At 35.5% G+C, this 16,748-nt stretch overlaps 1 protein-coding gene across 1 annotated transcript in view; it reads right to left on the bottom strand.

Moving 5' to 3' along the window:
• Nucleotides 1-16,748, bottom strand: part of Bmp5 (bone morphogenetic protein 5) — a 141,618-nt gene that overhangs the window by 76,106 nt on the left and 48,764 nt on the right. The window contains exon 2 of the mRNA XM_004868831.3: nt 14,587-14,779. Coding sequence (XP_004868888.1) covers nt 14,587-14,779 — 193 coding nt within the window. The remainder of the gene's footprint in view (nt 1-14,586; nt 14,780-16,748) is intronic.

The raw sequence follows: 16,748 nt of genomic DNA on the forward strand, positions 1-16,748 counted from the left end.
GAAAAGAATTAAGTTTACAAAGTGAGGTACCACTGTAATTCTTTTGAGAAGTACACCCAGATCAAATGATATTTCTATTTCTGTTTTTTTTTTTTTTGAGGAATCTCCATTCTGACTTCCATAGCAGTTATACTGATTTAAACTAGTATAGTAGTTTACATTTCCACCATGCCAGCACTAATATTTTTTCTTGAGTTCTTGATGACAATCACTCTTTCTGGAGTAAGATGGAATCTCAGTGTCATTCTGATTTGCATTTCTCTAACAGCCAGTGATGCTGAACTTTTTTTCATGTACTTATTGGCCATTCGCATTTCTTCTTTTAAAAAGAATTTATTAATTTTGATTACCATTTCTATTAGGCCTTTTATTTGGAGAGATCTAATTTTTGGAGTTCTTTATGTGTTCTAAACATTACTCCTTTGTCTGAGGAGTAGCTAGCCTGGAACAGGAACAAAAACAGACTTGTAGATCAGTGGAACAGAATAGAGGATACAGAAACATCCCCAGACACATTTAGGTATTTGATCTTTGACAAAAGAGCCAAAAGCATGTGTTGTAGGAATAATAGCCTATTCAACAAATGGTGCTGGGAAAACTGGTTATCTGTGTCCAGAAGATTGAAACTGGATCATTTTTTATCACTATTGCTTTGTAATGTAGCTTGAAGTCAGCGATGCCTCCTGCTTTGCTCTTATTACTCACTATGGCCTTTGCTATTCTGGGTCTTTAGATCCATGAGTTATACCATTGGTAGTTTGATTGGGACTGGATTGAATCTATGCAACTGTTTAGGGAGTGTGGCCATTTTGAGACCAATGTATTGGCTCTGCAATCCAAGAGCAGGGGACACTTGGCATTTTCTGATGTCATCTTCAAGCTCTTTTTTCAGAGTACCCTAGTTCTCTTTGTAGAAATGTTTCACTTCCTTGGTTAGGCTAATTCCTAGGTATTTTCAAATAGGGAGAGGTTGTTGTTGAATGATACATTCTCTAGATATTGGTTAAATTCATTTCTTCTATGCCGTGGTTTAATACTGACATTTGTTTTTTATCTGGCTGATCTGTCTAATTGTGAGTGGGTTATTGAAGTCCCCTGCTACTATCATATTTGTATCTGTCTTTTTGTGTCCAGTAGCTTTTGTTTTATGATATGGGTGTGCCAACATTTGGTGCATAAGTATTTACAATTGTTACCTTTCCTATTGAATTGTTACTTTTACCAGTACATTAGTGGGCATCTTGTTCTTCTCAGAAAAGTTTTGGCTTGAAGACTGGTGGTCTAAAAATAAGATAACTACTCTTGCTTGCTTGCAGGCTTTGTTTTCATGGAATATTATTTTCCATATTTTCACCTTCAGTCTATGAGCCTCTTTTAGATGAGGTGTGTCTCTTGCAAGTAATATATGTTTGGAATTTATTTTTTGATCCAATCTGAGTCTTTTTTGATTGAAGAGTTAAGACCACCAGCATTGTGAGTTATGACAAGCTCTTTACTGAATCCTATCACTGCATTATTTTTCCACTGCAATTCCTTTATTTTTCCCTTGTGTTTCACTACTCTCCTAGTTAGATGTATACTTTCCTTTGGGCTCTTTGGTACTAGTAGCCTCCCTGTCTCTGTCTAGGATTCCTTTAAGTATTTTCTGCAATGCTGGTTTAGAGGTCAAGTATTTGTTTAGGATTTCTTTGTTATGAATGTCTTCATTTCTCTGTCAATTCTGAAGGTTAATTTTGTACAATATAGAATTCTGGGTTGACAATTGTTTTCTTTTTGGTACTGGGGATCAAACTCAGGACCTTGTACTTATGAGGCAGGCGCAGCACCACTGAATTAAATCCCCTTCCCGACAACCATTTCTTTTAGGGGTTAAAACACTGCTCCATGCTCACCTGGTCTTTAACACTTATGCTGAGAAATCTGCTGTTATTCTAATAGGTTTGCCTTTATAGGTTACTTTCTTTTTTTTCCCTAAAAGCTTTTAGTATTTTTTCTTGTTGGATTTCTGGAATTTTGATTGCGATGTATTGTGGAAAGTTATCTAGTTGTGGCAATTTCAGGTTCTATATGCCTCTTTGTACTTTAAACTTGAATTCTTTCCATAGATTTGTAAATTTTTCTCTAATCTGCCATCTTCTCCTCTTGAAATTTTTTGGTTCCATATCTTGGCTATTGCTAGTTGTGCCACAAGAACATGGGTATGCAGGCATCCTAAAGTATACTGGCTTTAATTCTTTCAGGCATATACCAGAGAATGGTATTATTTGGTAATATGGTATTTCCATTTTTCTTTTCTTGAGGAATCTCCATATTGATTTCCACAATGGCTGTACTAACACTACCATCAACAGTGTAGTAGGATTTCTTCTCCACCCACCACCCTCATATCCTTGCCAGTATTTATTAGTTTTTGTAGTCTGATGATAGCCATTCTGACTGGCGTGAAGGGGATTGTCAATACAGTTCTTATTTGCATTTTCCTAATGGCCAAAGATGCGAAACATTTTTTGTATGCATGTTGGCCATTTGTACTTCTTTTAAGTGTTGCGTGTTTAATTTGTTTACTGATTTATTGATCTAGATATTTTTTCTTGGTGTTGTTTAATGAGTTCTTTGTATGTTCTAGATATTGATCCTCTCAATTGTAGCTCACAAAGATTTTCTCCCATTATTCAGGTTGTCTCTTCATTCTGTTGATTGTTTTTCCTGCTGTGCAGAAGCTTAATGTGATGTACTCCTGTTTATTTGTTCTTGCTATAACTTCCTGTGCAACAGGCATCCTGCTCAGAAAGTCTTTGCCTGTGCTTATGGTTTCATGTGTTTTCTTCTAGAAGTTTCAAAATTTCCAGAGTCTTTGATCTACTTTGAATTGATTTTAGTACAGAGTGAGAAATAGGGATTTTGTTTCAATCTTCTGGATATTCTATACATGAATATCTAGTTTCCCCAACACCATTTATTAAAGAGGCTGTCTTCTGCCCAACACACATTTTTGGTTCCTTTGCCAAGAGGCAGATGGCTGTAGATGTCCAGGTTTCTGTGTCCTCTGTTCTACACCACTGGTCTTATGTCTACTTTTATGCTAATCATGCTGTTTTTATTACTAAAGCTTTGTAGAATAATTTGAAATCAGGTATTGTGATGGCTCCAGCCTTGCTCCTTTTGCTCAGGATTCCTTTGGTTATTCTTGGTCTTCTCTGTTTCCTTATGAATTTTCTGATTTTTTTTTTTTTACAATTCTGTGAAAAATGTCAATTTTCGATTTTGTTTCCTGAAATTTTGGAGTCATATCCAAAAAGTTTTGAAGAGACCAATATATCTCTCCCATGTTTTTTAGTAGTTTTAGATGTTAGTGTTTTACATTTAAATTAGAGCTACTTGAAATCCTTCATAGAAACCTACAATATTTTATAAGACACATTTGCATTTCGGTGTATTCTATCACTTAAACATCTTTCTTTGGAATAAAAAAGAGTGCTAAAACTAAATCCTGTATCTATAGGTAAAAATAAGGCACAAAATTGTATTTTCTTACAGTGCAAAATAAAGAACTCCTGGAAGTAATGAAATATCTAATTCAAAGGCAGAGGAGGTATTTTGTCAGAGTCTATGACCTGAGTAATGGTATATAAATTCAAAATGTAAGTATACATGTGTGAGCGTGAATGTTTTAGAGAGTGAAGCAGATAATTGGGAAAAAATATTAGCAGAATATATATATATATATTCTGCTAATATTTATATATATATATATATATATATATATATATGGAGGAGATAGAGAGATAACATAGCCCTAGAAGATGAAAATCATAATTTATCAAAGTACTTAATATTGGATGTTCAAAAATATAAACTTGATATGACTGAATTAAAATTCAATTTACTGAATTGAATTTTTCAAAATAACACTCAATAAATTACACAAAAGACTTTGCCACTGCAGAGTTTAGAAAGGCAGAGAATACCTAGCAAATATATATACATATATTATATAAATATGTAATAGATATATACATATACACACATATATGTATATATGTAAGGCAACGTAAGAGAATACCTAGCAAATATATATATGTGTGTATATATGTATATATGTATATATATATACACACACATTAGAGTCTGTTAATCAATTCAAATGATAGAGAAAAATTTCAGTAAAATTCCTGGATCAAAGAGCAGATTTCAGCATGTGTTAAAATAAGTAAAGACTTAGCCAAATTATACAACAGAATACTGAAACAGTAAGCAGATGTAGCTACAAAAACATTGACAGTATTTTTTCAAGTATAGTTAGAAAAATTTCAGAGGTTCAAGATAGACCAATGTTCCATTTTTAAGAATACTGAAATTTCCCAAATTATGAAATCTAGTGAGCTAGGCATCAATACACATAAATATTCTAAAACTGCTCATTAATAAAAATATTGTATGAGTTCATTCAGAAATAAATACAAAAAATTAATAGGAATAGACTCTTCTACTGGTTTTTTATTTTTACCATTTTCATCATGTCTTAAATTGCAGGTTCACATTCTTAGAAAATAAAAAGGTGAAAGAAAGTTCAAAGAGAGCTTTATAGTTGAAATTTAAAAAGATCTTGACCAGACAGAACAATAGATCTATATTTGTAAGCTTTCCATTACTATAACAAAATACCTGACAAAATTAACTTATGAAGAGAAAAGGTTTATTTTGGTTCACAATTTTTAGGTATTCCAATCCATGATTTATTGGCCCCATAGGTGTGGTTTGCTCATGTGCCAAAGTCCCATCATCCCCTTCAAGAGCACCCCTCCAGGGATCTATGAGCTCTCAGAAGGCTCTCTCCCTAGAGGTCCACAGAGCCTCCTATCAGAGCCTTCCTTACCTAGGAAGCAGCACTTTGAAAGATGAACCTCTGGTGGGCATTCAACATCCAAACAATGGATGTTGAATACATAAGTCAGGACTTACATAAGTCAGGACCTTTAACTGCAGTCAAAATAGAATTCTTTATTTAGAGTCAATCAATGAATATACCCCAGCAGACAACCTGTTGTGCAAGTGGTTTCTGTGAAAAGTACTTCACAGTATTATTCAACCAACTATTCAACTTGCATAAAAGTATGTGACTAGAAATGAAATGATCAAAACATTTGTGGATGTGGTGATGAAAAATAGTATCCCAATCATTATTAATAGTGACTTCAAAATATTATAAACCAAGCAAATTAGTAGTTATGAGGATAGAAAGAAATCACTTTAATACATTATTCTTTTTCTTTAAGGAGTGCAGAGTCCAATTACAGAAACCAAAAAAAGAGCATTATAAATAAAATAGTTTGTTAGTTATGCAAACAATATTAATTAACATATGGCATATTATTTTCAATTATTCTAATTTAATTTTGACTATCATTTTAATATAAAAATAATGTTGTATACTTTAACTTATAAAATAATATTATATCCTTATTTTATAAACAGAGCCAATAAATGGAGGGTTTAAAAAATGTATTTTGTGTGTATGTGTGCGTGTGTGTGTGTGTTTGTGTGGTACTGGGGCTTGAACGCAGGGCATCTCATCAAGCTACATCACCAGCACTTTTTATTTCTGTTTTGAGATATAGACTTATTAAGTTGCTAAGTTGCCTGAGACAGCTTCAAACTTGCAATCCTCCCAGAGAGCTGACAGGAGAGAACTTCAGCCACATGGAGCTGGGGCTACCCCCACCCCCCACCCCCTGCCCCCACCCTGTCTCCTAACAACCAGCGGAGCTGCTCAGGCACTTGCAGCACCACCCCAGCCCCCACCCCTCTGCCTACTGGCTGCTTTGGTACCTAGTTCCACACTGCAGAGGTACAGGGGGTCATAAAGGCCATTGTCCTGAGCTCGAGAAGATAGAGCAGAAGTGAACAACAGAAAGAGGGCCTCTTTCAGGCTCCTTGATGAAAATTGAAGCCCACTGGAAAAGTGAAGAGAATCTCTGCAATAAAGACACACCAGACCACTGTAGTTGGTAAGTTGGAGAGAACATTACCTCCCATCAGAACATGGACTATTTCTTAAGGAGAAGGGCAGCTGGAACCTGCAGTAGAACCTTGCAGAGTTCAACCCTGTAGGAGGACAGGAAACTCAACTTGGACTTGCAGCCAGCAATCAGCCTGAATCTTAAGGGTCTGCTACTGGCTTGCTGAGACTAATTGACTTGTATCTGCATACTGCTGTCCACATTGTCTATTGTGACAGCAGAGGCATACCCTGAAGGAGGCCTTTCATTTTTATTCTTTATCTGTTATTCTCAAAACTATTATTTTTTTCTCTTATTTTTAATTTTTTCTACTCTTCAAATTTTTTTTCTCTTTCTTCGTTTTCTTTTCTTTCTTGCTCTCTCACTGTCTTGTTCTCCCACATTGTTCTTCATCTCCCTTTTTTTCCTGTTCTGGCCCTAATTCAGATTGCTTCCTTCTTTTTTTTTCTTTTCTTTTTCCTTCTCTTGATCTTCATTAGTTTTGAAAGAAAGTAAATATAGTTTCCAGCCCCCCTTTTGCTGTTAGGTTGTTCTGTTCTCCTCTTTGTTCTTTCATTCTGTCTTTTCCTCTTGTCTTCTACAGTTTCCTAGAGTTTGTGCCATCTTCCTCTGTCCTCTGGCCTCACTGCTAACCTTTCCCTATCCTTCTACCTATCTATCCCTCCTTCCCCAACTCCTTCTAAGTCCCTATCCTGAAGGGTAAAGTTGCTATAATGAAGAGTTTATTCACTATAAGCATATTTTGTGCAGGTCCACTATTTTGATTTAATACACACAGTTAAAGGTGATAGATTAGTAACAACCACAAATAGTTATTTCTGAGCTGTGCTTGATGGTATGGTGTTGCTGATTGTATCACTTGGGCTAAGGTGTTGTGATTGATCCTATCGGTTGTCCTTCCTGGTATAATGACAATGATATAGCTTCAATCATTAGAGACTCAAAACCTAGAGATCAGCTATATCTTGAAGTCACCTCTGAGAAGCGATCATTCTGTAAGGGTTCTAAATCCATGCAACAAAGATACTTACAATAAGTAATATTGAAATATCAGTCCAGAAATTAAACCAAGGACAGTACCAACAACAAAAATAGAAATGAGAATAAATTTAAGCAAGGCAGAAACTCAGACTTCCAGCCCACCAAAGGCAAATTATGGGGGAAATGAGGTGGAAAAGTCTGATAACCAATGACCTGGACACCTTGAACTGATAGCACAGGAAGTAACAAAACAGATGGATGAGGCTCTAGAAAAATTCAATACAGAAATAATTTCCCAGATAACTACAGAAATGGTGAGCACAATGAAAGATATGATTAGAGCCCCTAGAACAGAAACAGATAAAAAAAGATGAGTTCAGGACCATGATGGAAACCGTGAATGCCCAACATAGGAAAGAAATTGAAGCCATGAAACAGGTTTGAACAGATATCCAGGAGATTAAAAACTCTATTGAAAGCATACACAGCAGACTGAGCCAATCTGAAGACATAATATCAGATATAGAAGACAGGATGGTGGTCAGTGACCATGAAAAGAGAGATCTCTTAAAACTAGTAAGGGACCATGAGAAATCAGTCCAACAGCTCCTAGATGACACAAAGAAGAATAATATAAGATGGATAGGAGTCCATGAAAAAGCAGGAGGAAGTCCAAGTGACATAAAAAAGTTCACAGAATTAATAACAGAAAACTTCCCAAACATAGCAAATGAATTTGACATACAGATAAGTGAGGCATATAAGACTCCAACTAGCCATGATCAAAAAAAAATCTACACCTAGACATATAATAATCAAGATTCTGGAAGCCCAACAGAAGAACAAAATACTACAAGCAGTTAGGGAAATGAAACAAATCACATGCAAAGGAAAGCCTATCAGAATCACAGCAGACTTTTCAACACAAATCCTCAAGTCAAGGAGAGACTGGAGTAAAGTATTTCTAGCCCTGAAAGAAAACAACCTCTAACCTAGATGATGTATCATATAAAACTATCTTTCAAAATTGATGAGGAAATAAGATACTTCCATGACAAAGAACACCGGAAAAACTTCATGAATACAAAAGCAGCACTCCAAAAAATTCTAAACAATGTCCTAGAAAAAGACAATGAAGGTCACAACTCCATGAGGCCCAACAGAGCAAATTCATCAGGCAAGGAAAGAAATTAAAGGGAGAGGGGGAAAAATGAAAAAGAACCAACAAGAGGAAAATAACAAGACAATGATAAGTAAATATATATCAGTTATAACCATCAATGTTAGTGGCCTCAATTCACCAATCAAAAGAAATACACTGGCAGAATGGATTAAGAAGCAAAATCCAACAATATGCTGTATACAAGAAAGGCACCCAGTTCAAAAAGAAACTCAAAGACTGAAGGTAAAAGGATGGAAAACAGTTCTCCATGTTACAGCAACTCAGAAAAAAGCAGGCGTAGCAATCTTATTTGCAGACAAAATAAATTTTAAACCAAAACTAATTAAGAGAGACAAAGAACGTCATTACATCCTTGTCACTACATCTCTTCCAAAAGGAAGAGATGACAAGCATATATATATATATATATATATATATATATATATATATATATATATATGCACCAAATACTAATGCCCCCAACTATACAAAACAAGTATTAGGGCACATGAAAACCCAAATAAGCACTAATACAGTTGTAGTGGGGGACCTCAATACCCCACGGTCACAAATAGACAGATCACCTAGACAAAAAATCAACAATGAAATACTAGAACTGAACCATGATTTTGAATAAATGGACTTAATAGACATGGACAGAGTGTTCCACTCCACAAAATCAGAATATACATTCTTTTCAGCTGCACGTGGGTCATTCTCCCAAACAGACTACATACTAACTCATAGAACATGTTTAAGTACATCCAAAGGAATTGAAGTTATCCTGTGTATATTATCAGACCATCAATAGCATAAGAAACTACAAGAACTTCACAAACACATGGAAATTGAATAACACTCTCCTAAACAACCAATGGGTCACAGAGTAAATTAAAGAAGAAATTAGACAGTTTTTACAAATAAATGATAATGCCAATACAACACACAGGAATCTATGGGAAACAATGAAAGCAGTTCTACGAGGGAAATGCATAGCAGTGAATGCCTACACTAGGAAAACAGAGCGAGCTCAAATAAACAGCCTAATGCCGAATCTTCAGCTCATAGAAAAAGAAGAGCAAGACAAATCCACAGCTCATACAAGGGAGGAAATTATAAAGATCAGAGCAGAAATCAATTCAATGGAGACTGAGAACAATACAAAACGTCAATGAATCAAAGAGCTGGTTTTTCAAAAGAATAAATAAAATTGATAAACCTTTAGCCAACCTTATCAAAAAAAGGAAAGAAAAGGCTCAAATACATGCAATTAGGAAAGAAAAAGGTGAAGTCACAACAGATCCAGCAGAAATCCAGAGGATCATCAATACCTATTTCAAGAAACTGTATTCTAATAAAATGGAAAACATGGAAGAAATGGACAGATTTCAAGACACATATGAATTTCCAAAGTTGAGCAAAGAAGATATAAAAATTCTAAACACCCCAATTACAATCAGTGAGGTTGAAAACATAATTAAAAATCTACCAACAAAGAAAAGCCCAAGTCCTTTTGGCTTCACTGCTGAATTGTACAAAACATTTAGAGAAGAACTATTGCCACTACTCTTTAAACTTTTCAGTGAAATTGAAAGGGAAGCAATACTCCCAAATTCATTCCTGGAAGCAAGTATTACTTTGATTCCAAAACCAGGGAAAGATGCAACCACAAAAGAGAACAACAAGCCAATATCCATAATAAATATAGATGCAAAAATCCTCAACAAGATACTGGGAAACAGAATACAGAGTGTCATCAAGAAGATCATACACCCTGTCCTATCCAAGTCAGATTTATCCCAAGGATGCAAGGATAGTTCAACATACGTAAATCAATAAATGTAATACATTATATTAACAGAGTCAAGGAAGAAAGAAAACCATATGATCATTTCAATAGATGCAGTAAAGCATTCGATAAAATTCAACTCCCATTCATGAAAAATACCCTGCAAAAGATTGGAATCCATGGTCTTTATCTCAACTTGATAAAGGCTATCTGTGAAAAACCAACAGCCAACATCATACTAAATGGTCAAAAACTGAAAACCTTCACGATAAAATCAGGAACAAAGCAACGATGTCCACTATCACCACTCCTGTTCAATATAGTTTTGGAAACATTATCCACAGCAATTAGACAGGAGAAAGAAATGAAAGGAATAAAGATAGTAAAGGAAGAAGTTAAACTGTCATTATTTGCTGATGATATGATACTCCACATAGAAGACCCAAAAAAACTCTGCCAAAAGACTTCTAGACTTAATTGACAGATTCAATAGAGTAGCTGGATACAAGGTCAACACTCAAAAATCAATAGTCTTCTTGTACACAAATAACAGACTCACTGAAAGAGAAATTAGGGAAACAATCCCTTTCACAATAGTATCCCCAAAAATGAAATATTTAGGAATCAATCTAACGAGGGAAGCAAAAGACCTCTACATTGAGAACTACAGCACTCTGAAAAAAGAGATCGAACAAGATATAAGAAAATGGAATGACATCCCCTGTTCCTGGGTAGGAAGAACCAATATAGTGAAAATGACCATACTTCCAAAACTGCTATACAGATTCAATGCAATCCCGATTGAAATTCCAACAGCATATTTGGCAGAACTAGAGAAAACAATCCTAAAGTTCATTTGGAACCAGAAGAGGCCTAGAATAGCAAGAGCAATTCTAGGCAACAGAGTCATGCCATGAGGTATCACAATTCTCAACTTGAAACTGTACTACAAAGCTACTGTGATAAAAACAGCTTGGCACTGACAAATAAATAGACCCAAGGATCAGTGGAATAGATTAGAAGATGCAGAAGAAACTCTAGACATACTCAGCTACCTCATCTTTGACAAAGGAGCCAATCATCCTCACTGGAGAAGATAGGCTCTTTAATAAATGGTGTTAGAAAAACTGGATTTCAACTTGCCAAAGTTAAAACTAGACCCATACCTACCACCATGCACTACACTAAGATCAAAGTGGATTAAAGATCTAAATATTAAAACAGAAACACTAAACTTGCTGGAAGACAAGTTAGGTAGAACTCTCAAAGACATTGGCAAAGGAAAGGACTGTATGAACAAAGCATCAGTAGCTCAGGAACTAGCACAAGAATCAACAACTGGGATCTCATCTTATTAAAAAGCTTCTGCACTGCAAGAGAAACCAACAACAGAGCTAAGAGACAACCCACAATGTGGGAAAAAATTTTTAAAAGCTGTTCCTCAGTCAAAGGTCTACTGTCTAGAATATATAAAGAACTCAAAATCTCAGACCCCTCAAATACAAAGACACAATTCAAAAATGGGCATCTGAAATGAATAGACATTTCTCAGGCAAAGAAGTAAAAGCAGAAAATAAACATATGAAAAAATGTTAAACACCACTGGTCATTTGAGAGATGCAGATGAAAACAATGCTGAGATTCCACTTCACTCCAGAAAGAATAGATGCTATCATGAAATCAACCAATAGCAAATCCTGGCAGGATTGTAGGGAGAAAGGAACACTTCTTCATTGCTGGTGGGAGTGTAGACTGGTGCAACCACTGTGGAAATCAATATAGAGATATCTCAAACAACTAGGATTGGAAGTTCCATTTGACTCAGCTATTCCTCTACTGGGTATCTTCTCAAAAGAATTAAAAGAATCATACCACAGTGGTAAATGTGTACCCATGTTTATGGCAGCACAGTTTGTAATAGTTAAAACTTGGAAACAGCTCAATTGCCCATCAACTGGAGACTGGATAAAGAAGATGTGTTTTTTTTTTTCATAAAATGGAGTACTACTCATCCATAAAGAACAAGAAACTAGAGACATTCATAGCTAAGCGGATGCACATTGAGGCCATATTCTTAAGTGAAATACATAGGACACTTATGTAAATACCGAATAGTTTCTCTAGTGTGAAAAAATAAAAGTGTGAATAAGAATCAAAATAGATAATTGATAATTTGAAATAGGAAGAAAAGGTCCAAAGGGATAGAGAAAGTGGGAGGGGAAGGGGAAAGGAAAGAAGAGAAAAGAAAAAATATGAGAAAAGGAAAAACATGGAAACAAAGTCTTTGTAAATAGGGAAGGGTGGAGGGGGTGAAGGGAGGGCAGGGAAATAGGGAAAAAATAAGAACCAAGATACACCATCTAAAGGTATAAAATCCCAATGATGAATGTAACTGTATTGTATACCTAAAATGTACCAATAAACTAAATGCAAAAAAACATTTGCAATCCTCCTGCCTCAGCCTTCAAGAGTACTCAGCTCATAAGCATATGACACCCTTCCCAGCTTGAATCGAGTATTTTGGAAAACAGGACTCACCTGTAGAAAACTAGCTAGAAGTGTTAAAGCTGAAAATGGAACAGTGAAATCTAACTGTTTCAAAATTACCACTTTTAAAAATGAGGGCATATGACTCTGTATTTATTAAAATGGATCTTGTTTTAACCAGTGTTCCATGGGTGTAAGTATACTGCACAAACAGTCCAAAGACAATTTTAAGGAAAACTAGCTGAAACAAAATTAATCAGTATTTTTTAACCATAAAGCCTAACACTTTAACATTCTGTTTTGCACTATGAGCCTCCTAGAGGATGGTCTACCAGTAGGCTTTTCAAACTATTTGACCTCAAAAGCTTTTTATCTTCATTATGTATCACAAAAGACTACAGTTTCATGAAACACCCATTGGAAAAGTGTGGCACACTAGCATAACCTTTTCAGAACCAGGGACTGATTTCATGGAAGACAATTTTTCCACAGACTTAGAAGGACAAGGGTGGTGATTTGGGGTGATTCAAAAGAAAGTGCAACCTACATGCCTTCTATATGCAGTTCATGATGGTTTGTGCCCCTATGAGAGTCTTAATGTCACCACTGAGCCAAAAGAAGGTGGTGTTCAGGTGATAAAGCCACTGATGGACAGTGGCTAAAAGTCCAGGTGAAACTCACCTGCTGCTCACCTCCTGTTCAGGACCCCTGCTGACTCATGAAAATGAAGTAAAGCATTCAAAATATTTTTCCCTCAAATCTAATAGCTAGCAGTGGTAGGGCTATTATACATAACACTAGAAAGGTTCTTTTCTTCTTTTCTTTTCTTTCCTTTTTGTGTTTGAGATTGAATTTAAAGCCTTCACACTGAGCTACATCTCCAGTCCTTTTTTTTTTTGTGCCTTTACACTGAGACAGGGTCTCATTAAATTACTAAGCTGACCAGGCTGAGCTTGAACTTGTAGTCTTCCTGCTTTGGCTTCCCAGAGTGCTGGGATTACAGGTGTGTACCCGCAGGCCTAGCTGAGAAAGGCTTTTCTGTTGTGGCAAGAAGACAAAGAAAAACCTTTAGAGAGAGCAAGATAGGTATCCTAAAACATTTGTATCATCAAAAAAAGACACAGTAGTTCACCAAAAGAAAGATCCAGATTTGATGAATGGGAAAAGGTACTGTATCAATATAAGATTTCAATTGGAGCTTAGGTATATATTAAACTTAAAACTCTTATATACTTAAGTATATATTATACTTAAATGTATATTTTATATATATATGTGTGTGTGTGTGTGTGTATGTATATATGAGCTATCCAACAAACAACTAATCATCCATAAAGTGTCACACAAGAGATCTCTTCATTGTGTTAATTCTTATATTAGGTGATTCATTTGTAGTAATTATCAATTAAGTGTTCATACACTTAGTATTTTAGATAGTCCATTTTTGTTCAGTTCTCAAGCACTTTTAGACAGAATGCATACAGCTTGATTGTCAAAACCTGTTACAAATGGAATGATCTTACATTAAAAATGTAAACATAATTTACACTTATGCCAATGAAAAGTAAAGCAGTGCTTCTTTAACTTAAAGAAAACCAAATGATTTAAATCATCTTAATTAAAAATCTCTTGTAGGACCAAGGGTGTTGGTGCACACCTATAATCCCAGTTACTAGTAAAACTGAGGCAAGAGGATCACAGGTTTCAGGCCAACCTAGGCCACTTAAGCAGACTTGTTCTCAAAGTACAAATTTTAAAAAAGGCTGAGGATTCACTCAGTCATGGGGTCTTGCCTCACATCCAAAAGGCCCTGGGTTTGATTATTAATATTAAAAAAAATCATGGGTCCAGAATAAAATGGAAGTTTTGTAAAATGACAGACAAATTTACAAAATGAGACCAAAAGTCTCAAAAGGTCACATGGGGATACCTGAGAACTTTTAGTATACAGATTGAAGGGTAAGGAAAATTTGTGAAAGGTAGAAGTTTTCAGATCATTCTTACTTTTCATTGTATCTGGACCTGGAGCTGAATGTCATTACACCCAAAGAAAACAGGTTTTGATAGATCACATGGATTCTCAATGGATTCTTATGGATTCTCACTAGTTGTTTGCCAGATAAATAAATGAGATATAAAGTTGATACCTGTTCATGTATTCCTTGATGATCTGATATATGCTAATCTTAATTGTTTCATTTTCAAATCGATTGTTGCTCTTGTCTTTGTATATCCTGAATTCAGCTGCTGTCACTGCTTCTCCATGAGGAATTTGAGTCAGATCAAACCTAAATTCTTTGTAATGTCTTCTATGGTGAGAGAAATCCCTGTCTCTTTCAACTGAAAAAGAAAAAAGAAGATAAAATTACCATTTCTAAAATATAGAAATTAATGGTGATCTTTCCACATTTGAAAATGGAAACAAACAAGCAGGACTGAATAAAACTGGGAAAGTACTAAAACTGGGCAAACAGTAAAACCACAGACTTATATGTCTTTTCCGTTAAAGGAAATTCCACAAACTAAAAGCATTTGGTTCAAAGGCAATGTAACCTCCATGGCTTTATACAAATTCCAGGATCCTAAATGGAAAGCTTATCCAAAAATATTTTGAAAAGTGAAGGTAGTGAAGTGATTACCAGCATGCTTCAAGTGCTAGAACACAGAAGGCTTCATACAGAAATTAGGAAAATGTTATAGAACCCTTTAGAGTTCCAGGTAAAGTCAGTAGTCAAAGTCAGCACAGCCACAGCAGGAACATGAAAAAGAGGGAAGGAATTGCATGTATACAAGGATGTATTTGCAGTGTTTCAGAAGTCAACTCAATAAATTATTTTTATATTTTTAATTTAAGTTTATTAACTGGCTTATAACAACAAACGTGCATATTTATGGGGTACCCTGTGATATTTTGATCCATGTAGACATTGGATGTTTATGTAAGGTTAAAGGTGCCTGTCTCCTCAAACAGTTACCCTTTCTTTATGCTGACCCCATTCAGGATTGTTTCTTCAGATCTTTTTAGATATACATTACATAACTGTCATCTATGGTCACCATCTGTGCAATAGTACCACAAAACTTCTTGCTCCTAACTATAATTACTATCCATAAAGGATTATTTCTAAAATGTCTCCCCCAGAAGTCTTTTTTTCCTTTCAGCATTGAAATACTCTTCCTTTCTCCATTTTCTCTTATTTTGAGGCATTTTTATAAATTATTTCTCCTGGTGCAGCATAAAGTCTCCTAAAGACCTCTGCCCTTTATTTTTCAGAAGTAAGATGGGAATCTAGTTTCCTCCTTTAGCAATCTTTCTAGCAAACAAAGTCAAAGAATTACTTCCTTTGAAAATGTTAAGAAATACTGAAAGATTTAAGACAGTAAATGTCAGGTATATTATATTCATCTGGCTTTGTAAGACAGTGTACAGTTTGATATGGTCCATATCTAGTGGGTACCAAAAACGTTCTTAGTGAGCTACCTACAAGGATCTCATTACAGAAGTGCATCATCATTTGATGAAGTTCCTCATTATTGATATGTTTCTCAAAGTCTCAATTGGTTAGAATGTACAATAGTGTTACACAAAATGTCTTGTAAGTTACTATGTTCATGATATTGTGCAATTAAAGCCAACCATTTTGTTTGTTTCTTTGTTTGTTTTTGGTTCCACTAAACAAACTCAGGACCTTGTGTTTGTCAGGCAGGCCCAGCACCACTGAGCTACATCCCCAGCCCCGTTCACTTTTTTTTTAATGGCATGTTTTGTTACTAAAATTTTGTTCCAAGTAGTAAAAATGGATTCACAAGATTCAAAAAATAGGTTAAAGTACAAAAATACCCCTAAAAGATTAATTGAAATTATATCGGGGTGGGGATTTAGCTCAGTGGTGCCGCTGCCTGCCTCGCAAGTGCAAGGTACCAAGTTCAATCCCTGGTACAAAAAAAAAAAAAATTATATCAGCAGTGCCATAAATATGTAAAACTTGGGAGTCTAAGCCAGACCAATGATTAAGATTAAGGAAGAGCAACCATGACCATCCACAAATGACATGTGGACCTGAGCCTGCTAACGCTTTGGGTTCCAGCACCCATGAGTGCCACATCTGAGGAAAAGCTACGACAAAGGAACAAAGAATTCCTTGCCTTCATATTTCAAAATAATCTGTGGCTTCTTCTCCCCAGAAAAGATAATTTAATAGAACAAGGAGCCTATTACTACTTACATCTCAGACACCCAACTTGAACACAGAAGTAAGTAATCCACATCTGGAAACCGTACTGGTCTGGGGAGCTGGGGGAGGACAGT

This window comes from Heterocephalus glaber, unplaced genomic scaffold (assembly GCF_053883595.1).
Source record: "Heterocephalus glaber isolate CG9 unplaced genomic scaffold, H.glaber_assembly_v1.0 deba00001610, whole genome shotgun sequence".
Taxonomy (NCBI): Eukaryota; Metazoa; Chordata; class Mammalia; order Rodentia; family Bathyergidae; genus Heterocephalus; species Heterocephalus glaber.